At 39.4% G+C, this 24,865-nt stretch overlaps 1 protein-coding gene across 2 annotated transcripts in view; it reads left to right on the top strand.

The window, feature by feature from the left end:
- msh3 (mutS homolog 3 (E. coli)) overlaps positions 1–24,865 on the top strand; it is a 41,668-nt gene that overhangs the window by 3,396 nt on the left and 13,407 nt on the right. For both annotated transcript variants that reach the window (XM_088432890.1, XM_088432880.1), the window contains exons 5-21: positions 7–123; positions 1,029–1,146; positions 3,130–3,269; positions 3,449–3,615; positions 6,489–6,598; positions 7,123–7,237; positions 7,418–7,502; positions 8,684–8,793; positions 9,681–9,813; positions 11,493–11,680; positions 11,748–11,916; positions 12,012–12,076; positions 12,873–12,989; positions 13,199–13,306; positions 15,465–15,579; positions 15,862–16,019; positions 24,314–24,500. In XM_088432890.1, the coding sequence (XP_088289016.1) occupies positions 7–123; positions 1,029–1,146; positions 3,130–3,269; positions 3,449–3,615; positions 6,489–6,598; positions 7,123–7,237; positions 7,418–7,502; positions 8,684–8,793; positions 9,681–9,813; positions 11,493–11,680; positions 11,748–11,916; positions 12,012–12,076; positions 12,873–12,989; positions 13,199–13,306; positions 15,465–15,579; positions 15,862–16,019; positions 24,314–24,500 (2,202 nt within the window). The remainder of the gene's footprint in view (positions 1–6; positions 124–1,028; positions 1,147–3,129; positions 3,270–3,448; positions 3,616–6,488; positions 6,599–7,122; positions 7,238–7,417; positions 7,503–8,683; positions 8,794–9,680; positions 9,814–11,492; positions 11,681–11,747; positions 11,917–12,011; positions 12,077–12,872; positions 12,990–13,198; positions 13,307–15,464; positions 15,580–15,861; positions 16,020–24,313; positions 24,501–24,865) is intronic.

The raw sequence follows: 24,865 nt of genomic DNA, 5'->3' as shown, positions 1-24,865 counted from the left end.
TGTTAGATTGCAGCAAAGGAACTGAACATCGTCTGCCACTTGGACCATAACTTTATGACGTGCAGCATCCCCGCTCACCGGTTGTTCGTTCACGTCAGGCGACTGGTGTCCCATGGCCACAAGGTATGAATCAAGACCGCAAAGAATTTGGTTTAAAAACAGCGATGTTATGAGCCCCATATTGTTGTACGTGAAACATACAAATTGATCTTGTGAAATTATTGTGAACTTCTATGCTTTTTTTAGTAGGTGACATTAAAAAAATCATATATATTCTCAGAGGTGGGCATTTCGTCAGCACCGACGGACTGTCCGTCATGGACGCCACTTTGGCTGACGGACCGACATATAATGGGAACGCCCCCAAAAAATGCTGAATTTAAAATGTCGGAATCTTCATCCGTTGCTGTCATCATTTATTCATTATGCGGGCAAAGTGAAATATGTAATGATTTTTTTTCTGAATATTTTGGATGATCGCAGAATCCTTAACTCAACCATCTCCAGACACAACAAGTTTACATAATGGTTTTATAGTGACAATTAGAAACAGGTAAGGGTTTGGTCTTCTCAAAAGCATTTCTAGGAATAAAAATTGTCTGTGTGTACAAAATAGAGCTGTCCTAGCTTGTCTATCGACCATGAGAGTGCTAAATCACGTGTTGCTAGGTTACCATTGATAAAGATAGTGTTCACTTCATTGCAAGCCAGTGTACCATTAGGAATGATTTTGATTGAGGGGGTTTTATTGTTAAACTTATAGCCTTTGTCATTTAAAAAAATATGCAACAAAATTAATCATTGTTCAATGTAATTTACATAAAAAAAACCTGAACCATAAAAGTAATTGTATTAGTTTTCTTAATTTTCTTTACTGGAACTATTGGAGAAGTATCATATGCTTTTCCTTGGACGGTTACGAGTCACAGTCAATTACACTTCACAAATCAACATTTGCGCGGTTAGGTCACTGATGTCGTGAAGATGGTTCTGTTATTAACTCTGTTGTGTTGGTTTTTATTGTGCAGGTGGGTGTCGTCAAGCAGACAGAGACTACTGCTCTCAAAGCGTCAGGGGCCAATAAGAATGCTCTGTTTACCCGGCAACTCAGTGCTCTGTACACCAAGTCCACACTGGTGGGGGAGGGTATCCTTTTGAAGCGCTAGATGCTCGGTAGTGCACAATTTATGAGTCTGTTAGCTTTTGGATGTATTTATTTTGTTAATGGTTGGGCAAGGGCAGTGATGAGGAAATTATGGCACATCAAAGGGTTAATGGCATAATCCAATTAAAAAAAAAATGTGACCGGATTTACAGATATACCTGAAGAATTTTCTCACCTGCCATGATATTCCTATGGATATAAAACATTGGGAGAGGTTGCAGAGAGACTGCTAGCAAGATTTAAATGGATCTTTATAGCATGCCTGGCAATTGACTGGCACACACTTGTTGACTTCCCTCAAGCGGGGTGATTTCTTGAATTTTTTTTTTTTTAAAGGTATATTGCGGAGAGACCCGCTATGAACGTTCCCTGCATGCTAGAAGGATGAGTTAACTGTAAATTAACATGGCATGAGCACTTCTTGGATGTCAAACTACTGCAGTACACACATTTACTTAAATCTTAAATTATTAAACCTTATACAGTAACTTTACCGTTATCCCTTCCCATTTCCATCCCTTGGTTGTAGTCTCACGGAGAGACACGAGGAGCTTCGTAATAACGGCGCCCGGAAGTCGAATTACAGTGAAGCCTGTAGCTGACCAAACATGATAAAAAGCAAAGTTTTTACACGTGAAATTCCAATTTATTATAAAAGAAAAATATCTAAGAGATTTACAATTCGTTGTTTCCATTTAGTCTCTCTCGCAGCGGTGTGAATTTCATGTGGGAGACTGCACAGCCAATCTGTGAGGCCCTCCAACATGACACGTAATTGGCTCCCGGCTCATCGACTGATGAGGACAGGAGAAGATACTGTTCAACTCCTTGGCGGGAGTTGCAATCTACCCCCTCATCGGTTGATGGTCACGCTGGGAGCCAATCACGTGTCTTGTAGGTCCAGCGCAGCAGCAGAGTGTTGTGAATCTCTTACCTCGAATTCTTTTTTCATAAATTGGAATATCATGTGCAAACTCTGCTTGTTATCATGTTTGGTCAGCAACAGGCTTCACTCTGATTTGACAGGAGCATCAACATTAAACATGAAGAAAGTCAAAAAATATTGTACTGAATGTTTTGTTTAAATAACATTATCTTTAATTTCATTTAGAAAAGAAAATGCAGCAATTTAAAAAGTTTCTAACCCCTGCACAGACTTTGACAACGAGAGCGCCAGTGCACCACCTGGTGCCGTGGATGTGCAATTACACAAGCTTTGCACCCCCCCCCCCCCCCCCCCCCCCCCCCCCCCCCCAGAAAACCAAAAAGCCTGTTCTCTGGGCCCTCCAAGGGGGGCCCTCCCCAGAAGGACTGGTTTTATGGAACTAATAAAATTAAATATTAATAAAATACAAGTTTGACAATGTTTATTAAAATTACTTTTCTTTTAGGTAATTGGTTATTTAGGCATAGTTTATAAATACGACTAATACACTTGTATTACAATACTTGTAAACAATTTCACATGTAAGTACAGTGTTACTTTGTTCATTTGTTTTTTGTTTTACCTCACACATTACACATTAACTGGCCTGTCTGTTTTTGACATCAAATGTGACCACAAAGCACTTTGGGCTAGAGCACAGGTGTCAAATTCAAGGCCCGGGGGCCAGATCCGGCCCGCCACCTCGCTTTTCGCGGCCCTTGAAATGCTGATTTGACTTCAGGTTTCTGACTAAAATACCCAAATTGCAAGTTTAAAAAATTGGGAGAAGAAAAACAAACATTTTCTTATCCTCCAAATCTCTTTTGAACAGTTTTTGCCGGCTTCTGATAGCAATTCTTGGTAAATGTGTGATCAACACACTTAAAATGTATTTGAATTCACAGTCATTCCGGCCCTCTGACAGAAACAATCACTATAATGCGGCCCAAAATAAAAAATTGTTTGACACCACTGGGCTAGAGCGTGTGTTTGTAGCCTTGCTTTTCTCCTGCCTCATTGTCCTTAAGCGTCCACTGAGATGTCAACCCGGTGTGCAGTCCAGATGACGTGACTGAGGGCGGAAGCCTCGATGCCATGGTGGAGCCTCCTGACAGCATTCTGTTGTGCATTAGCGAAAACTGGGACAAGTTGAAGAAGCAGCTCACTGTGGGGCTGTTGGTGAGTTTGACTGATGCACTTTGTAACTTTATCTTGCTAAATTTTACTATGGCTTATTGGAAGTTGATTCTTTTCTCAAGTCAATTCAGTGACCGATAAAAAAAATGAATCGAATAGAATGAATCTATGTTCACTATATACAGTAATGTATGTCTTACGTGTGGAATTTGCAAATGCAGGCAGTTCAACCAAGCACAGGAGAGGTCCAGATGGATTCTTTCCCTGACAATCACTCTCGCTCCGAACTGGAGAACCGTATCTTGATGCTAAACCCTGTGGAAATCCTGGTGCCCTCTGACCTCTCAGCGCAGACCCAGAAGTTATTGCAGAGCATTACCAATGCCAGGTAACCACCAGGGGGCGTCGTTGACCTTTATTTTTTTTTTGACTGCACGACACCACAGTTGGCTTTTTTTCTGCATCCGTCCAACCATTGTCTAGTGCTTGTTCTCATGAGGGTCGCAGGTGAGCCGTAGCCTATCCCAGCTGACTTTGGCCATATTGCTCACCCTGTTTGGGTAATTTAGAGTCTACATGAGTCCATCATGCATGTTTTTCAGAATGTGGGAGAAGGCTGGCATTCAATGGACTACGATGAAGAACTATATTCTGACATGGATTATTTGAACAAATCCAACCATTACTTCACTATTGTATTTAAAAAAAAAAATCATATTCAAATGTTCATACATGTGCTACCCAGCATTGTGCCAGAAGATGAGCGCCGCCTCTTTATCGGAGCTTATTGCATTATGCACAAATGAAAATCTAAAGACAGGGCGGGAGGAAGTGAAATGGATTGGATTGGATGAGATTGATTGGATAAATAGAAAGCTGCTTTCTGCCGCTGTCACATCCTACCTGGTCCATATTTGTCATTCTCCCTCATTTGTGCTTTGCTTTTTGCGTTATGGGTATTCATTTGTGTGCACATAACAGCGCCTGCGGTCATTGTTTGACAGGCTACACTAAACATGCCAATCAGTTAGAGCAGTGCTTTTTAATGGAGGTGCCATGGCACTCTTGTGCGCTGTAAAAGATCATTGGGAGTGTTGCAGGAAATGATTCAATTATCATTTTTTAATTACAAATATAATCAGTCATTTATCTATGCCACCAAGCATATACTGACTGGCAGAATTAAGGGCTTTTCCTTTAGATAGAAGAAGGTAAAAAAAAAAAAAATCTGTGTAACCACCTGTTGCTATTCTTACAACAGAGTAACAAAAGAATACTGATGACTTGATCATTAGCAATTCTGTTGATCGTAAGAATTGATTGTGGATTACTTGCATTTTGAAACAATAGAGGCAGAATGGAATGAATAAATGAATTGGCCGCTGCTCCAGATTGTGTCTGTTAATCAGTTTCCAGTACAATTTATCATCATTAGGGTCAGAGGTGAGCTGACTTTGGACAAAAAGTGGGGTACACTGGACTGGTCAGCGAGTCAGTTTCAGGGTAGACATGCTAACTACTGGATTATTCTGCTGTCCCGGGATTTTCACATCCTATTAAAATGATTTGTAGTGCATTTTTTCAAAATTAATATATCTAAACATTGATTATGTAGCAATGTAATTTGGAAAAAATGAAATCCCAAATTACTCCCAGATCAATCTCCCTTTTAAAAGGATTAAAATGAGATCAACCTTGGTTTATCATTCATCTACTTTCTCAACTACCTAGACCTCTCCAGGGTCGACTGGTGGCAGTGGGCCCCTGGCAACTGGGCGTGTGTGTCTGCAGAGAGTCAGGTAATTAGCCCCCAGGAGATTGGTTGGTAGCTGGGTGCAATATAAGTGGCTTCACACACCACCCTCTGGCCTTTGGTCGCGAGTCAGGTTTGTGAGTGGAATTTGAAATGGGTAACCCTTTTTTAAAAGCTCACCCGATGAAGTTTTTGTTTTGGACACAGCTGTTCTCATTTGAATTTTTTTTAAGTTGATTGAATTGCCTGCTCAATTTAAACTAATCAAACTTTCATTGAATGTCCTAATCTATTAGGGTCCACAAGCCATAATTAAATGGCTGGTAATAATTTTAATGCCAAAATCAAACGCATATACCTGTTTGGCCATACTTTCATTTGAAAATGTATGTTTGGTACAAACAACACACAGCTCACAGCTCATCGCAAAAAAAAAAAAAAAAAAAAAAAAAAATAAAAAAATAAAAAAACAATTAGGAAGCATGATGGCCATATCTTGCTTTGGGGCTATTTTTCTTCAGATGGAACTGGTGCCTATGTCAAGGTGGTGGGAATTGTGGACAGTTCCAAATAGCAGTAAGTGTTACCTCAAACCCATCCTCCCCAGGGTCGGTGGCATGCTGGTGCTTATCCCAGCTGTCTACGGGCAGTGGGCGGGGGGCACCCTGAACTGGTTACCAGCCAAATGCAGGGCACACCAAGACAACCAACCATTCACATTCACAACTACAGGAGTTCATCCCAGGCACTTGATCAAAATGACTAATGCATTAATATAACATGTACATTATTTAACATGTAAAATGTAATAATTATGGTAAATGTTGAGTTAAAGTTACTTGGGTAGAAAAAAATCCCTACTACCTGTGTTAGATAGGTTGAAACCAATTCCAGGATAGATTGTCAGAAATGTCAGCATGCATATCCTCTTCAGGGATTTGTTATGAAGCAGTGGTAATTCCCCATCACCCCCAAACTTCCTTGCTTGTGAGCCTTAAACTTTTGGAGACTTTTTCTACCCGTTTCATGTTTGGTAGAAGTGCTTTACAGAGCTCAACTGATCGATAGAACCTTATCATTTGCTTGAACTGACTTTTTAAATGATTTATGGAGCTTACTGGAACAATAACAATGTTGCTCCTAGACTTACCTGCGGAGGACTTGATGAGCCATGGCTTCTTTCGTGTGTGTGTGTGTGTGTGTGTGTGTGTGTGTGTGTGCGTGCGTGGTGCGTGTGCGTGTGTGTGTGTGTGTGAGGAAAAAAACAGCATCCATAGCACATGTTTGCCTTGGTCACCATGGCAACAACAGATTGAACAAAGCTAGCGAGTCCTTGAAAGCGGCATTGCAGTATGAATGAATGAGATTTGATGGAGCGGTTTATATGCAGTGTGCGCGTGTGTGTGAGTGAGAGAGAAAAAAAAAATGTCTCAACTGACTGTGACGGTGTTGTTTTTCTTTTTCATTAGGTAGGAAAATGACATGTGATTTTGTTTGTTTCTTTCCAGTACTCAGGCTGATGACAAGGTGCGAGTTGAGAAGAGGGACAGTGCCCACTTTGAGTTTGCCTCTGCAATGAATATCGTCACAGAATTCTATTGCCACAAAGCGGCTAAAGGTGTGTGTATGTGTGGTCTATTACTCTACATTATTATCACATCTTTTTTATGTATTTATTTATTTTAAATAAAGCAGAACCTTTAGAGTACACCACAATTCACTCCAGGATGCTGTTCATCCTCCAATTCGTTCAGTTTAGAACCATAAAAAATAATAGAAATAGCATAGTTTAAGTAGCTTGCTTCTTTCCCAATTTTCATACAAGTGTACAAAAAATAATACTGATACTGTTAAATTCTTATACATTGCTAGATTGATTTTTTTTAATGAAACATGACTTTTTGACATCAATGCAAGGGAGGAGTGGCTCTACTCTAAGCTGCATCCCAGATGATCAACTTTATCAAAAAAATAGTAATAGCAATACCTAGTTGTGGAATGAATCCTTCAGATGCTCACTGAGCTGAAAATAGATCATTGGTGTCTTCATTCTATATGTCATGTCACCAATGATGATAGCTTACTGGACTTTAAGTAGTTTACGATTATGTTGGATAAGTAAAATGCCTTTGTGTTGTCCAGGCGGCCGTTCTCTATCCAGTGTGGCATCAATGGAGAGCCCAGTCATCTGCTGTTTGGGTCCTATAATCCAGTACCTCCAAGAGTTCAATTTAGAGAGAGTGCTTAGAAGTGAAAGGTATAGAACAGTAGCACATGTATGTAAAATTTCTGGCGGTTTTCACATTTGCTTCCCTTTCAACGTTTCATTAGTTTGCATTTTTGTGCAATGTGAAAAGGACTTCACATGAAGACATTTTTACAAATATGACAGTGTTGTCCTTGGACTGGATAATGGAATAAATTTGTGTGCATGCAGCTCCTTCCAACGTCTGACTGGTGAGTTGCAGGGAATGAAGCTCAGTGCGGCCACCCTCAGGAACTTGGAAATCCTCCACAATCAGGTGACTTCTTTTTCTCTATTTTTATGTGCATTAAAAGTATTTCCTGTAAGTGACATAAATTCAGTAATTTGCACATGTTCAAACATTGTACATGTTTGAAGATATGGTAATTTCTAAACTGGAAAACTCATTGTGAAAAAAATTATAGGATTGTGAATTATGGTGTTATAATGTATACTGTTTCACACCACTTGAGTGTTACTGATGATTTTTTTTTTCCCCATGACTATGCATGTTCCCAGGATGCCACAATTGACAGAACAGACCAGCATCATTAATGAAATTCTGAATGAGGGAGGGACGTACCCGTCCACTAGTTTTGCACACTTGTATGCGCTATATATGTTATATACAGTATAATGTTGCAGTGGACCCGCGCTATTCATGGGAGACAGGGGCTAGGTTGGCCTGCGAATAATAAAAAATGAAACAGTATGCGTTTTCTGCAAAAAACTGGAAAATTACATAGATGAATAAAATAAATTTAACGAAAACTAACAACAAAGCCCTTATTGTCTCATATTGCCCTAATATATAGCCCTAATATCGTCTCTGGTGTTCACTTTAACGTGTTTATGCAAGGTGAGAAGCTGTAACAAAGTTGAATTTAGATATGATCCAAATTTTGCATTTGACAGTCAAGTAAATATGTCTCATTCTTACACTGTTACCTTTGGCAAATCTTGTCATCAGATCAATTTGTAAGATGTTTTGCTATGAAGGATAAGAATTCAGTTAAAAAAAAATGTGCATCTGTATGGAACTTATTCACCTTTATTTTGAGTCATCCACTCATTGATTTTACAAGCCTTCCCAGTCATCTGAATGTTCCTCAGTTCAGTACATGTACTGTGTGTTGACACGTACTTGATGACCAACAAAATCCACTTTATCTCCTCATTGCACAGCAAACAGTAAGGAGTTAGTAGCTGACTTAAAGCACTTCTCACTTTTCTCGAAATTACACAGTGACAAGATTGGCTTGTGTGGGCAACGGCTCAAAGGTTCAGCACGACTGCTGTGGGGGACTTCTGTATAAAACATCCTGTGCACGCACACATGCATGCAAAATTTCTGCCCGAGTTCAAGTCCTGTGTCCTCTTCGTTTCCTTTATTTCCCTTGAACAACGCTGTGTTTTAAAATGATGCAATGTGTGTTGTGTTTGTGTGTTCAATTATAGACAGATGGTGGTGTGAGGGGCAGTCTGCTGTGGGTACTGGACCACACACGCACTGCGTTTGGGAGGAGGCTAATTAGGAAGTGGGTGACTCGTCCCCTCACAGACCCACAGTGAGTACCAACACAGCAAAATGGTACTATTTACCTGCAACTAGAAAGCCATTTCATTCTCTTCAAAGCCTTTTTTGGAAAAAGGGCAACAATAATAAATGGAGGAAAAGGGCAATCATCAATGTGGATCAATAGAAAAGTGAAATTGATTCTAAATTAACAACATGATAACAAAACTTCAAGTACTGATTCACATCCACTATTTTCACCCATTTGGATTGGCAGATAGTCGATATAGTGGGTAGGTAGGTAGAAATAAAACTCTCACTTCAAACCACCTCACAAAAAATCTGGTGACACTTTTGCTCTCCATTCAATTATTCATGTCTGCGTGTGCGCATGTGTGTGTCAATTTACTGTATCGCACTCACAGTGAAAGGATTTAAAATCAGATCGGGCACTGCTCTTTTTATGCGGACAGCTCCTCTGAATAATTTTGACTCCAGCAATTCCAAGATCACTGCGGCACTTCCGACACATTTACAGCTGCTGTTAACAATGACCCAACAAGAACTGAAAGGAAACAAGAAACTAAATACAGTCAAAACTAACGAGGCAACAAGGAGCACCATGAACAAGAAACACTCGGAAGAAGGAGCTGATTGGCCAACACAAGGGAAGCAGGTTAACAAAGAGAGGTGGATGCGATCACACTGACAGGACACTGACACAAGGGAAACAGGACAGGTACATGAACAAAAGAGCAAACAATCCAAAATGTGAAAAGACAAAATAAAGCCACCCCCTCAAAAAACTAACAAAAAAAAAACAGAAAGGAACAGAAAACCCAGACACTAACTAAAAAACCAACATAACACCTCAGAACATAACAATAGTAGGGTAAGACTATAATTATTTGTGCACCCTTTTTCTGTTTGTCTCTCTAGGTCCATCTATGAGCGTCAGGATGCAGTGCAGGAGATCCTGGATTCTGATTCTCTCACATTAAACTCGACAAGGTCCCTGCTGATGCATTTGCCCGATCTGGAGAGAGGAATTTGCAGCATATTTAACAAAAAGGTAACAACTGACAATGAGGGAGAAAGAGAAAGCATATAAAACTGAGACACTTAGAGGAAAAGACTCTGAAAGACAGAGACTGAGACCCTGAGAGACACTTCGGATGGAAGAAAGTGAGGAAGGGGGGGGAGAAAAAGAGAGAAATCAGGTAGACACTGAGAAAGGCACATCATTTGAGACACCAAGGCACGCTGAATGAGAAACTTAGAGACATTAAGGGAGAGCGACATACGGGGAGACTGACAGATTAGCAAAGCAAGTCTCACTCAATTTCATTTCCCATCCGGCTCATCATTCAAATGTCACAAGGTCTTGACCACCTGTTTGGGTTGTCAAATTTCAACTCCTTCTCTTATACAAAAACAAAATAAATGTCATTCAATACACACAATCCAATGCACACACACACACACACACAATTACCCTAATTGTCACGTGGGCCCTCTGTAGATAAATGGGCCTGTGTCTAATGGCTTGTATCTTTTGCTTTGCTCGTGGGGCGGTGGCAAGGGGGGGGGGGGGGGGTCATCCTATATGGGTTTGCAGTACCTCCTGGTTTGCATGCTGGAGGAAGAACTAATTCAGGGGGCTGCTGACATGAGGAAACCAATAAAGTGACACTGTGTGATTAATACTTGAAAGCTTTGTCCCGCTGAGACACTCATTAACCCTTTATGACGCAGACGTCCACTCCAATTCCACTAATGGGAATCATAAAGTGCAATAGCCCCGCTTCCCGAGAGGCTCGCATTGATAAATCAATACTTCTGATCTGAACTGATCACACATTTGGCCTTTAATGTTGCGGCATCAACTAAACATCGTATTTCTTGTTGCAAAAATAGTTTATTGACTTTATTAAAGCTCCTTTCAGATGCCGATTTTGTGTGTCCGTTTTTCAAAACAAGAAATTCAGAGCACAATTTCTCAGTAAGTGACCAGTGGTGCTAGATTGGGGACACGCACAAGGACAAATTCTCATCATTAAAAGAAAAACTCAGTGCTCAATTTTGAGCTTGACATGAGTAAACATCCATCTATCAATTTTCCACTTATCACTAGGGTTGCTGGTGCCTATCCCAGCTATATTCAGGCTGTAGGCCGGGGAAACCCTGAACTGGTTGCCAGCTAGTCGCATGGCATGCAGGGACGAACAACCATTCACACACTCAGTCGTACCTAAGGAGAATTTAGAGTGTCCAATACAGGTGCCATGCATGTTTTTGGAGTGTGGGAGGAAGCTTGAGTGCCCGGAGAGAACCCACGTGGGCTCGGGGTGAACACGCAAACTCCACATAGGAAGGCTGGTGCGAGCTGGAATTGAAATCGGGACTCTGAGGCGGATGTGCGCTTATCCACTGAGCCGCCACCAAGTAAACATGTCATTCCAATTAATGATGCAATAAAAATCTGCGATGTTTAGTTTCAATTGATGTTCAATAACGGTTCATCTTCTTTTCCTAATAATGTATTGAAACACCACTTGAGGCATAAAATGCACGTTTTGCCAGTGCAGATTAAATCGATCACACTCAACGATTACGTGTTGACACTTTGTCTCCAATATCAGATGTAGATCCGATTTAGTGTGCTAATCTTGTTGTCTGACAGCATGAAAAGTTAAGATAACAAAATCAAGGAAAGTAGAATCGCTGACACGATTGAAAAATGTGCCGTAGTCGTCTACGCAGGAGTTCTACCTCATCATCAGCAGCCTTTGTCGCTTGGCGCTGGAGCTTCAAACCCTGCTGCCGGCTATTCGAGCACAGATCCGCTCGGGACTCATTCGAGGACTCCTGGTGGACACCCCGGACCTTCTGGCCCCAGCCCACGGCTTCCTCAGGGTGCTTAACGAGAAGGCGGCCAAGTAAGTGTTTTCAGGGTCACGAGGAAATTGGAGATAGCTTGAATATAATGTCACTCCCATTTTGCAGGAGTGGGAATAAGGCAGAGCTCTTTTCTGATCTGTCCGGCTTGCCAGTGCTGTGTGAAAGGAGAGAGCAAATCCAGCAAGTTCTTGAAGACATTCAGGACCATTGCAAACATATCCGAAATGTTCTGAAATCCCCCAGCTTTGACTACTCCACTGTGTCAGGACAGGAGGTACCTACAGATGCAACCTGAGTGGCAAGACAAGACGAACAATAAGATGTTGTCTTAGTACCTTTTTGTCTCCTTTTTTTTTTTTTTTTTGACAGTTTCTGATCGAGGTGAAAAACTCGCAGTCCTCCATTGTTCCTTGTGACTGGGTTAAAGTCAGCAGGTGAGTTACAACACACCAGTGTTGTATGTTGGCTGATTATGACCCTTCAACCATTGGCCTATTAGCCGATATTTGCAGATTCTAACTTTATAACTTTATATATTTTAACCATTTACAGCACATGTATGCATGTAACACTCATGCCATTATTTATTAGAGGAAAATGAATAGTATGACTTGGCATCCTTAAATATATAATCATGAAATTTGTTTTCGTGGTTATACCTCATTCAAAACAAAGAAACTCTTAGATTTTACAAGCAATGCTTAAGTGAGCAATGCACAGCAGTTTAAAAAAAAATCACAAAATACATTTCCCAACTTCTAGTGACAAGAACTATTGTTATTATAACGACATTAAAAAATGCCAAACAATGCATTCTGTGAAGCGAAATTTCATAATTATTATTTTTTTTTTAAATCAATTTTTACTGAGCTGGTAGTAAATAAGTTAAGGGGGACCAAAACCTAAGATGTCAACATTTTCTTATATTTTAACTACGCATATCTTTTTCTCCCAGCTGTTGTTTATCTAATCTTAAAGTATTCTGTATTTACAGTATTCTGATATAAAAATATCACATTTGCCTTTGCCAATGAGAGCTTATGAGAGGCAACTTTTGCCCGATTTAGCCAAATTTTCAAATCTTTTTACATTTGCAAGAATTGCAAGAATGTTATGCACATTCCCCAAGTTTGTCTTACTATGCAAATTGATTTGCATAATGATTTTCAGTAAACCAAAAAAAACAAAAACAAACACTTCTTCCAACCTCTTCTCATCTTTGCTGTACAGCACCAAAGCGGTCAGCAGGTATCACTCTCCCTTTGTGGTGGAGCGTCACAAGAAGCTGCTGCAACTCCGTGAGCAGCTGCTGCTTGACTGCCAGAAGGAGTGGATCGCTTTTATGGAGTACGACACACATACATACACACATACGGGCTCTCCTCGACTATATGTGATAAACACACCTTGGAGTGTTTAGTTTATCCAAAGTGTTGACTGCCACAGTCTTGTTCAGTTCAAATGCATAAGCATTGTCACCTATCTAGAATACAATCATGCATTTCCGCTTATTTACGCAAGCAAATTTCTTCCATCCTCGCCTTGCTCTTTTGCAGTCAGTTTGGGGAGCACTATCACACCATGAAAAGGGCTATTAGTCACCTAGCAACCATGGACTGTCTCTTCTCATTGGCTGATGTGGCCAAACATGGGAACTATTGCAGGTGATGTCCTCATGTAATTTTTCTCTGTGCCCCTGTGTGTTAGAATCGCTTGAAAGTGTATTCATACATTTTGTATATGTGTGTAGGCATGTTTCCTGTGGCATGTCCTATAGTCTCGGGCAGGCGGTGCGTGGGAGTGTGCATTGGGTTCAGCAGCGTGCTCAGCCAGAACTCCCAATGTTTCTCCCACTCGCTGACATACACTCATGCACGCACACACCAACTACAATACATCCAAATACAACCAAAAGAAAGAGAAAAAACATGTACTGCAAAATCCTCGCTGTGTTGCCAAGTCATCATTAAGACCACATTGAAAAGGGAGAAGATTTAAATGCTATAAAAATATTGCAAACATACATTTGAATATTATGTGCTGTAGAAATAAAGACCTCTCAATACCACTACAAAAATGATGATTTTTAACATGAGTAGTACTGATATAACTGCAAAATGTGCACCAGTATAGGGTCATAGTGTTGCTACAAACTATTGGTTTTATTTTAGAAAGCATAAAATGCATGCCAATAATTGCATTTTCTTCCTCACTGATGCCTCCTAAATCTCTCATCCATTCATAAATCCAAACCTTCCACCTGCTAGCTGGGTTCCCTCTGCTTAGTCGTGCCCATTTTTCCTCCCTGCTTCAACTCATATGTGCCATTATTCACTCTTATGTCTCAATTGGTATCCTGCAACCATCATTCAAAATTGAAGCCTTGATTACACCTTTGAGAAAAAAAGGTGAGGGGAAAAAAATGTTCTGAGCCCAACTAGTACAGTAGTTGTCCTCGTTTCAAATCTACCCTTCATTTTCAAAATTCTTGAGAAAATTGTTTCAGCTCATCTTTACTCACATTTAGCACCAAAAAGCTTTAATGAGCCTTTTTGGCTCAGTTCATTCCCTCCTTCACTTTTCACCCTTTTCCTCTTGTGCTGGAGTGCTGCCTGACACCTTGTTACACTCAGACTCCTCAAAAAACCTTCCTCCATTGGTTTTGCACGCACGTTTCCTTGATGGGTTCTTCTTTCACATCTAACGCAACCTTTCCAGGTGTGTCCTTGGGCTCCATTCTGGGGCCCTTGCGCATTATCATTTACTTCCTTCCCCTTGGCCTCGTAGTCCATTCATGCCAATATTCACTTCAATTATTTTGAGGTAGGTGTCCATCTGGAATAGTTTTGTAAAAGTCACTTACATACAATGCTTCCAAAATATTCCCTTAGAACAGGGCTTCTCAAATAGTGGGGCGGCCCCCCCTGGCGGGCGTGGATGACCCCAGGAGAAAGGCTATTGCCATGTGAAGTGCAATTGCAATAAAATAAGAATTTTTTTTAATCTTTTATTTATTTATTTATTTAGTTTCAGGCACTTTGATGCACTTGGTTATTTTTTTTCAGTTTTAGACTAAACTGTTACCCATACAAACAATGTAAAGAATAGTTAATAGTTGATTTATATTAGGTTTTTTTTTCTGTTGTTAATCTTAAAAAGGATACAGGTTAAGGTATACTTTTAACATTTTTTATAGATAATAATCTTATTATAGTCAGTTCATCGAGTGAGGTGGGGCACGGAAGGTTTTCTTTTTTCTAGGTGGGGGCTTGGCAAAATATAATTGAATATAATTGCTGTTTTATCTGTATTTCTACCTGTTTATTTTATGTGTTTTATGTTTTTATTTGCAATGGGTTTTTCTTATACAGCACTTTGGTCGGACTGTATGTCAAGATAGTCTTTGCATATGTCTTTTTTTCCCCTGAAGTACTGCTGTAGTATTCCTTCTCCATTTTGCAATAGTTGAACAATATTTTTGTCACTCTTATTTTAACTGACAATGATCCCGATCTTGAGATATCAACTAATTTTTGTGGGGTGTCCTTCACACTTGCCATCGTTGCAACACTCCATACATGTTCTGCAAGAAAGGTCTGTGTTGAAAACTGTGGCACAAACATGGTTCCGGCAAAGCTTCAAGGCAGATATCCTCCACCCTAGTCGTATACAATTATTGTATTCCTCCCTAATGAAGAAAAATCGAATGGTACTCTAAAAATACTAAAAACGAAATGTAGTTTTGTTTTTTTGTATTAAGTGGTATTTTGCTCATCGGCCCCCTGTATGTGTGTGTGTGTTTTTTTTTTTTCTCTGTTGCAGACCAGAGGTATCTGATTGTAAGCGTCAGATTATGATCAAGGATGGCAGACACCCTGCTATAGACCTACTTATGGGAGAGCAGAGTCAATATGTGCCAAATCATACACAACTGCAGGTATGCACACATATGCATGTACATGACATATATCTAAGGTCAATTACCCAGATGCTCCAGTCTTAAAAGGAAAATGCCAGTAACACATGCAGTCTCACACGCACACAGATCTGCGTAATATCACAAGCAACACTATGCCTGTCACTATTTGAGTGGGTTTCTGTTGCAACAAGCCAAAGCTTCAAGTCCACCCACCTCCTCAGCATCCAAATATCATTTTATTGTTTATTGCTCCCCAGCACTCTGCCTGTGTTACGACTGCTCACTTCTACCTCACTACAGGCTGATGGAAAGAGAACAATGATCATTACTGGCCCTAACATGGGGGGAAAGAGCTCCTACATCCGCCAAGTGGCCCTGATCTGCCTCATGGCCCAAATGGGCTCTTACGTGCCAAGTTCTGAGGCCAGGTTGGGCATTTTGGATGGCATTTATACCAGGTAGGACCATGTGCAGTTGTGCAACCTGTTGATAACTTGACTACATGAAGAAATTTTTTTGACTCAAGCAAGTTGTTCAATTAAATTCTTGATTAAGAAATTATTGAAGAGAGAAGCGGCAGATAGAGGTCCCCACATAATCAAATACTATTATGTGCAATACTGAGTAATAAATGTCTATGTGGAGGATGGACAACATTTTTGTGAGCTGCAAGGATGGGCGTACCAAGGGAATATAACAATCAATTTCTCAATTAATAAATGATTGATCAGAATTTCAATTATTTGTGGAATTATTTGTTAATACTATTCAAGAATACGTCCAAGGGCTGAAGGAGACAAGTCAATTCGTCTTTTCCTTTCCAAAAAAGTCCGCAGAAAACGACAAAAAGGCAATTAGGCGGCGCTTGACGAAAGTGCATTTTTGCTGTTTTTTGCAAACGCTCTCAAACTATATAGAATTAGAGGTATATAATCATTTTAAGCCTTTTACTGTAAATGACATGATATTACTTATTTTCCATTTTAATGATCAGTATTTAAACACAGATTTGTGAAAAAAATTGGTCTGTTTTTGAGTTATGCGGTTATAAGATGACCCCCCAAATATGGGGCTCAAGGTCTGCTCACTTGTAATGTAAGGCACCACAGCATAAAATAACTACATATACTATCACAAAAATGGTGTAGCGGTATTCTTACATACTCTTACCAATGTTGATCTTTTGAAGTAGCCCCCAGCCTCTCCAGAAGTAGTTTCCAGCCTTTTTGTCATTTAATATTCTGTGGGCATAGTGTAAATTAGCTGTGGATTGTTTTCAGAATTGTATTGACACATTTTGTTTTGCACCTTTGCTGGCTGCATGTTTACAACAGCTTCTTTTTTTTCAATGTGGAATATTGACACATAGAATATTGACTCGACTGCGATGCTACAACTAGTCAAAGTTTACTTTGTGTTTAATAAAATTACATTTCAAAGTATCGTGGATTCACCCTTATTGGACCAGATGTTTTTGAGTAGTCCCGCACACACAAGTGCATGCAAACGTCTATAGAAACACATGCAATCAAACTTAGTGGGGGTAACAATAATGTTAGGTTTCTGATTGTACACGTATCTGATGAGTGTTCATGTCACTGGCATTGCAAATGACAGGATTTCGTCAGTATTGATGGACAGTTACCATGACAACACTGAAGGTCTGTTATTTCTATTAGTGTAATTGCATGCGACGAGTCTGTCTGACAACCTGAAGAAAAAAAGAAAGGGGGGGAAAAAAAGATAATCTGTCACCAAGTATCATCGTGCAGAGTGTATTTTTAGGCGTGACACTACAGACTAATCCGTCGTAATCTCATCGCGTCCTTTACCTCACAGCAGATGAAGCGTGCTTAGGCTTTGTGTTACGCTAGGAGCTCATATAATGCATCTTTGTTGGAGATCTTTCTATTCTTTTCAGCTCTATGCACACTTTCCGCTCGTCATCATTGTACATTATACAATGTTCTCTGTATTCGTGGCCCTGCTGCACTCTGTGATTAGATGTAATGGCTTGCAGATGTGTGTAATTGTCTTTTTTTGTGGGTTTAAGCATGTTCTTATGAATTAACCCAGTGGGAGCCAAACCCCGGTCAGCACACAAGGGGCATACGTGTGTATGTGAGTGGGTGTTAGTTTCTTTGACAGATACAGTTGTGAGGCATTTTAGGCTTTATCTTGGAGTAATGAGGTTATGTTGTGTGGTCCTTCGGCCAGTGAAGCCACTTGAAGGTTATTATAGGGTTCTAAATGTCTTTTTTTGTGACAGAAAGCAATAAAAACCTACTGTTGAGGTATAACAATGAATGATACATTCTGCATCACTGGACAGTGAGGAGTCTTCACCAATGGACAGGTATTGTGTATTGCAGCAATGCATCTTGCCTCTTAATAGTCTTGCAACAAAATGATCTCAACAAGTATAAAACTTCGATTGATACAATGAGTGTTTTCATCTTGACCTATACCAACCTAGTAGGCGATTGAGGGTGAAAAAAGATAATTGTCCCCCTCAAATTGGGCCTTCTTTTAACGTGTATGTGCACATGCGTACTAATAAGTCAATCCAATAATTTTTTAAATGGAAAAGTAGCAACAGTGGTGTGCACACCTTCGTTGATTGTATGTGGAAGAATAACTGACTGTACTGTTCAGTTGTATTTTACTTTTTAGTATTTGGACGCTCCTCTACATTCAAACAAGTTACTTTCGTGAGCTGAATTTGTTCGTGAGTTGTTTGTAGGAATAAGTGAGCCGACAAAAACAAGACATCAGTCGGAAAAAAAAAAACAAGAAAAGATGACCAAGTTGACCGTTGTTCTTTTACCATGCTACTCTTTGCTATTACTGTAAACAAGCTGAGCACCCCCTCCACTACACTGTCAGCGGCAGAAAGACAGCAGCCAACACACCTGATTCAATGATTAGCTCACCAGCATCCTTTGCAGAATCCTGATAACGAACATGATGGTTTGAAGCAGGTGGAATGGTTGAGGGGAAACATCAAAAACAGACTGGATTTTGGCTCTCGAGGACCGGACTGCACTAGTTGATGGGGATTTTATAAAGGCAAGCATTTGGCTGTCTCACACATGGATTTGATTCTGATTTTTAGGTCTACAATTTGATTCGGATTTGATTTTGGATTCAGAATGTTTTTTTTAATTCAAAATTATTCGATTGATTTGAACAATTTGAATTGAATCAAGGCGCGATGTCAAAGAATTCATTCACTTTTGCAGTCGCTCAGTCGCGGGTGTTTAAAGCAGTTATTGTGAGTACTTTAAATCAGAGTCGTGGCTGTGTTTGACTGGGGCGAGCGCCTGTGTTACGTTCAGCCAAGGGATTTCATTGAGGTGGAGGTTAATATTGCCTGTCTGTTAGAAAAATGCATCAAAGAGCTAATTAGTGTCCCCTGAGAGAAGAGTGCCGTCCTGCCATCACCTCCCACATTTCTTTTATCAACTATCAATTTCTAATTGGGACAGAGGAAAGTTTGCTTGGCTAATAAACACCCACCCAATTCCCTCTGCTGCATCTACTACGTGTAACATTGTCGTTTCATTTTGTGAGTTTTCTGCTCTAATAAGTGAAAGGGAGACGGATGGGGTGGGAAGATTTTATAGAAGCAGAGTGGAATGAGCAGACTTGGTGGGCTTGGCAGGGGTAATGAAATGCTGCGTGGGTGTCTAATGGGCTACCCTGTCTGAGATGATCCCCATGATTGATTATCAATGATCTTTTAAAGCGGCACGGCGGCTGGCAAATTTATACTTTCCCGTCCCTTCCTCCCTCTCTTTTTCTCATTTTTACAGTACAAAGAAATGAGTTACTATAATGAATATTTTTGCATTTGTTTTTTCTGGAGCAGACTCCGATGCAAATGTGCATGTATGCAGCTGCTTTGTATGTTTTCTTCTCTGCATTAAGTCCTGAAGATTACAAAGCGCAATCCTGCATCCCCCCACGGTCGTTATGGAAACAGCTGAAAGGAGAAAGCAGGTTTTGAATAGGTCCTGTCGTCAAAACAGCGATGATGGCGTGTATGTGACATTGTCAGCATCCTGAGTTAGTCTTGTAGTGATCTCTTGCGCAGCCTTGCATCCCCGGTTTTTAATAGTTTACAGACAGCCTGTTCCTCCTGGTAGGCGGCACACATGTCTTCACGGGCCTTTCGCAGCATGTGCGCTTCTAAAATCAGCCATCACGCAGGAAAATGCTCTCGCACGTTGGAGTCAAGTCTAAAGAGCTGACAAAAGCAAGTGTGAAGTGTCGTAGTATTGTGTAACAACTTAGTGATTGCTCGTAGCAGTCAACGCTCATTGTAGGTCAACGCATAGTGGAACCTGTGAAGTGATTTTTGTTGTTGTTGTTTTTTCTGTAATTGTTTGGATTCAAATTTTTTAAAATCCCTTTGGAAATGATAAGCAATAATTAATTACAGGCATTATTCATGTTGCATGTTGGTGGGATAAACTCCAGCTCCAATGATTCTAATGAGAGCAAAGCTATATAGAAAATAAATGAGTACTATTCTTTTTCCAGAACGTATAAAATGAACTGCGCAGCAATTTAGCACATTTGACAGTCACAGTTCCGGCTGTGCCTGAATACTAAATCAACTTCCACATCTGTTTATGTGAGTAATCAAAATGTTGCTTGTTTTTGCATGTGTAAACCTTTAGGAAATCAGGCCTATTGTGTGAGAGGTTTAATAACATGTTTTTCCCTGTTTTCTTTGGCTCTTTGCAAAAGAAGAACACGTTTTCACAAAGCAATAATCACAAGCATGAACACAAGGAATAATAATATGAGTACTTACATTTGGTGAATCAATGCTTTGTACTTTTAAAAATGTTAAAAACATTTAAAAAAAATAGTTTTTTTAGTTTAAAATTAAAAATTAAAGTAAAAAATTTTAAAAACATGAACGTTTTTGAGTGCTACAAAATCTAGAGCATTTTAAAGCTCACAGAATATACATGTGTGTAAACATAGAAACTAACAAGCTTTTTGTAAACAGCTATATTTTATGCCATAAAATATATAATATACATATATTATGTTTACATAAAATTTATGGTAACAGTAACCTTTAGGCTACAATTTTTGCTTTAGTGATGCCTCAGACAAAAGAATGTATTTTTAAAACAATCACCGGTGTTGTGCTTGAATACTTTTATCATAGTTTCAAATATCCCCAATGTTCGCTTCCGCATTGTTATAATACATGGCTCATTTGCTGGCCATAGTTTGTGGTCAAGACTTTTCGCTGCCCATTCCCATAATCACATAACCCCCCCCCCCCAAAAAAAAAAAAAAAAAAAAGTTTGCGTTTTACAAGAGTGCCAATGTTGATTTCCCACTGACGTCGTTTTATGTCAATGGCGCTCAACATGTTTCAATTCAGAGCCTGATTTCCTAGAGGTTCAATAACAGGCACAAACTCGTCCAAACAAGTCTCAAAACTGATCTCCTAAGAGTGCGTGGTGGGAAACATTTTAAGAATGCCACAAACAAAAATGATCACAACATATATTGCCACTAATGAATACCATCAGCGATATCTAGATGAGCTCATTCCATGCAAGGGACGTAGTTTCACCTTTTTTTAAGAATCCAGACATTAAATCCCAGAGACTTAAGTATTACATCGATACTTAAGTACATTAAGGACATCATTTTCCAGATACTTAAGTATTGATTTAATACTTAAGTATGTGAGATTGAGTTGAAGTCCGCTTTTAACACGGCAGTCCCGACCGCTGTTACACCTGCTGCAAACAGCAATCTGTGAGAGTAAATGAGCGAATGATTCAAGCAGCCCTCGGTTCCAAATGGATCAGGCCCTTAACATCATACATCAAATCGTTAAACACTTGTACATCATCCCTGCTGACTGGCAGAGGTGTTCCTAACAGCACAAAATGAAGAGAGCTATTTTTCTGGTCCAAAGAAAAATTTGAATTGTATAACTACTTTACTTATTTTGAAGCTAGCGTTTCGCTGGTTAGAATTTTCTCCATTAAAATACCGTGGAACTTTTATTAATTATGATAAATCCGATCTAAAGTCTGACTCAGACCAAAATGTGCAAAATTCAAAACAATCTCCCTCATAGGAAATAATGTAGATCACACATTAAATGTACTCATTAATTGATGTAGCTGTTGAGATCTTGCTCGCAGTTTGAAACCTGTGCTTTTGATCAAAACGGATGGATGTAAAATTATGAATAAAGCGGCAGTAATACGGAATGCTCTTTTTCTCTGATATACAGTAATTGAAAATGTAACACCCCGTAAACATTTATAATAAATCGTTTTTTTTTTTAGGTTTGCATTGCATGTTTTACAAAAGCATGAAAGTGCTGATGTGGGAAAACATTTTTCAGTAAAAATGGATTCAAACGTAAAACAAAAAAAAGTTTGAATGTACTTTAAAACATTTAAATGGATATGCCAACCAAAATATTTACATTCTCTTCTCCACACACACTTCCATACAAACTAAATTATTACAAAAACATTATAGAATGCTCTTTAAGTGCTTTGTTTGAAGAAAAAAAATATTTTTTTTAGCTCGAGCTGTTTGTAAGAAAGAATGGGCAAGAATTCCTGTCTCTCAGTGTGCAAAACTGATAGAGTTTTAAAAGTTTAAAATGTTCAATGTGGCCAAATAGGTACATGTACAGATTCACTTTGCACCAATTAAAAAATATTTATATTTTGTTTTATTTTACGAGAATTGATGAAATTGTTGAAGGTGTTTTATTTGAATCGATGAAATTAATGAACATATCTACGATATTCACGCGTATTGAATTGCACGTAAGCTATTTGTTTATGTAGAACGAGTGAAACAGTCACTTTAAGGGAAGACTTTGACCAGTGTCATAATGGGATCTCAAATGAAGTGAAGCAGGTTTCCAGAATCACTAAAGAAGTGGCTTAGCATGTGCACTGGAAATATGAGTGGTGATGAATGAAGAATGGAGCCTGGTTTTGCAGTCCGTGTATTTGGTGGGAACGAGGAGCTCCAGCTGGACGCTGGCAGTGCATGTCCTCTCGCCTGTTGACAGACGAGTGCGCAGGAACACCTTCAACCTTTCATCTGATTGTACCCGTTCTTGGTGTCGCACACACGCAAAAACTATGGATCTGCGTTGATTTCCCTTGAGTCTCAGTCATGCACGGGCTTACTGTTGTAAATGAGCTCATGTAATGCAGCTGCATGCCTGCCACACCCCTCTTCTGTAAAGCGTGTGGTGTAACCATGGCGACATGGGAGGTTCACGTTTACGCCGTTCATTCAAAGATATGGTGTTCAAGGACAATTAAGAGAGATGCAACGATGCAATTGAGGCTGAAAGAGCTACTGCTTGGAATTTGAGAATATATCATCAATTAGCAAGATACATTTCCATGTACTGATTTTTGTCTTGGAGCCTTTGAGGGCACCCTTTCAAGTGCATTACAATTATAAACGTCTGAGTGTATACTGTGTAAGGATAAAATGAGACAAGACGAGCTGTGTACAAAAATGAGACGAGGAGATTTGTAATACACTGTACTGTAATACCAAACACATTTTCTAATATATATATATATATATATATATATATATATATATATATATATATATATATATATATATATGATCTAGGTTGCACACGTAAACATACACAGGAGAGGTCAGACTTGTTACAGGCTCATTTTTCAACTGTAGCCGATATTTTGACAAAATGCCTGCAGCTCATGCTATCTGTAATGATTGGTGTGATTTGTCTTAACAAAATGTCTTTTTTCGACTGGAAAACCAAAATATCACCACATGTGATTGGAAAGTAATTGGTTTTGTTTATCTCCTATTGAAAAAAATTGCATTGGGATAAAAATTTTAAAAAAGGTTGTTTTTTTTTTGCTTGGCGAAAAAACAAACACTAGAAATAACAATTATAATAAAAAACACAGAAAACCAATTCACACATTTACATTTAGTCATGGATAACCAAGTTTACTTTTTATAATCAACTTTTTCTGTTTTCTTAAATTTTCTTAAATTGAGTGCTGCTGCTAGCTAGCAGCTAATTTGTGCTAGATGCTACAGACTCCGTACAATACATTGTCAGCGTAGTTACAGTAAGTCGTTTTTTAGCGCCCTAATTTGGTTATTAAACGTAATTTCAGAAGAACGTTATGTTGATTATATCAGAAGACGCAATTCGCGACTGCGGAAGCAACATTTTGTGCAGTAGAAATACAAGTCAGTGAAGTCAGCCATAGTCGCAACACACTGCTGGAAACAACTTTGAAAATAAAAATGTACCAAGGCTTTTGTGTCTACATATTATGTGGTTTAGCAAGCTTTTTGTTTTTTTTTAATCATACTTTCATGCAGGCTGTGCATTGATGAGAAATTTTGTAGCGGGAAAAAGTAATGCATGACAGGAATTACATTACTTTTGTAATGCGTTACTCCCAACACTAAACATTGGTGCATCAAGAATAAAATGTACAAAAAATGACAGTCTTTCAGAGAATAATACTATCAAGTCACCTTATAGTAGTAAGTAAATACATTACAACAAATTCAGACTTTTTTTCACATGAGCATCCAAATGGATGTAATTTTAAAAACATCTCGTAGGCTCAACGTCCTTTAGTCAAAAGTGCCCCAATACCTCTCGCTTGATGAAAGTCTAATATTTTCTTTTAACATTGACATCCTCTTCCTTGTTTGTGATGATCAGAATGGGAGCGTCGGACAACATCTACAAAGGACGCAGCACTTTCATGGAGGAATTGACTGAAGCGTCTGAGATTATTTCCCACGCAAGCGAGCGTTCCCTGGTCATCTTGGATGAGCTGGGCCGGGGCACCAGCACCCACGACGGCATCGCCATCGCCTATGCTACCCTTGAGTACTTCATCAGAGATGTAAGTCTGCGTTTTAATAGGCACTGAATCAGACAGAGATGCCACGCAGCCCTTTCTCTATGTGAAATGCTTCACTCTGTTGTCTTTTTACAACAAGTATTATGAAGGGAAAGCAAGTTCAATTACCCTTCAAGCGAATGGCATCCAATTGGATCCTTGTGTATTTGTGTGCTTCTTTGCTTGCTGGTGTATCCCGCCTGTCTTTTATTATTTCTTTTGAAGAAAAAAAAACCACACGAGGCAACGGGGAAGCCTCGTCAGTAAAATAGCTCTTTAAAACAGAGCGAAAAAGTGGCGCAGCTTGATCTATAGTGTTAATAACCTGTTGAGTTGGAGCGGAAAAGGAGGCAAAAGTGAACAACCGG

The sequence above is a fragment of the Hippichthys cyanospilos genome, chromosome 1, assembly GCF_059441005.1.
Source record: "Hippichthys cyanospilos isolate Australia breed blue-spotted pipefish chromosome 1, RoL_Hcya_1.0, whole genome shotgun sequence".
Taxonomy (NCBI): domain Eukaryota; kingdom Metazoa; phylum Chordata; class Actinopteri; order Syngnathiformes; family Syngnathidae; genus Hippichthys; species Hippichthys cyanospilos.
This window is presented reverse-complemented; position numbering and strand designations above follow the sequence as displayed.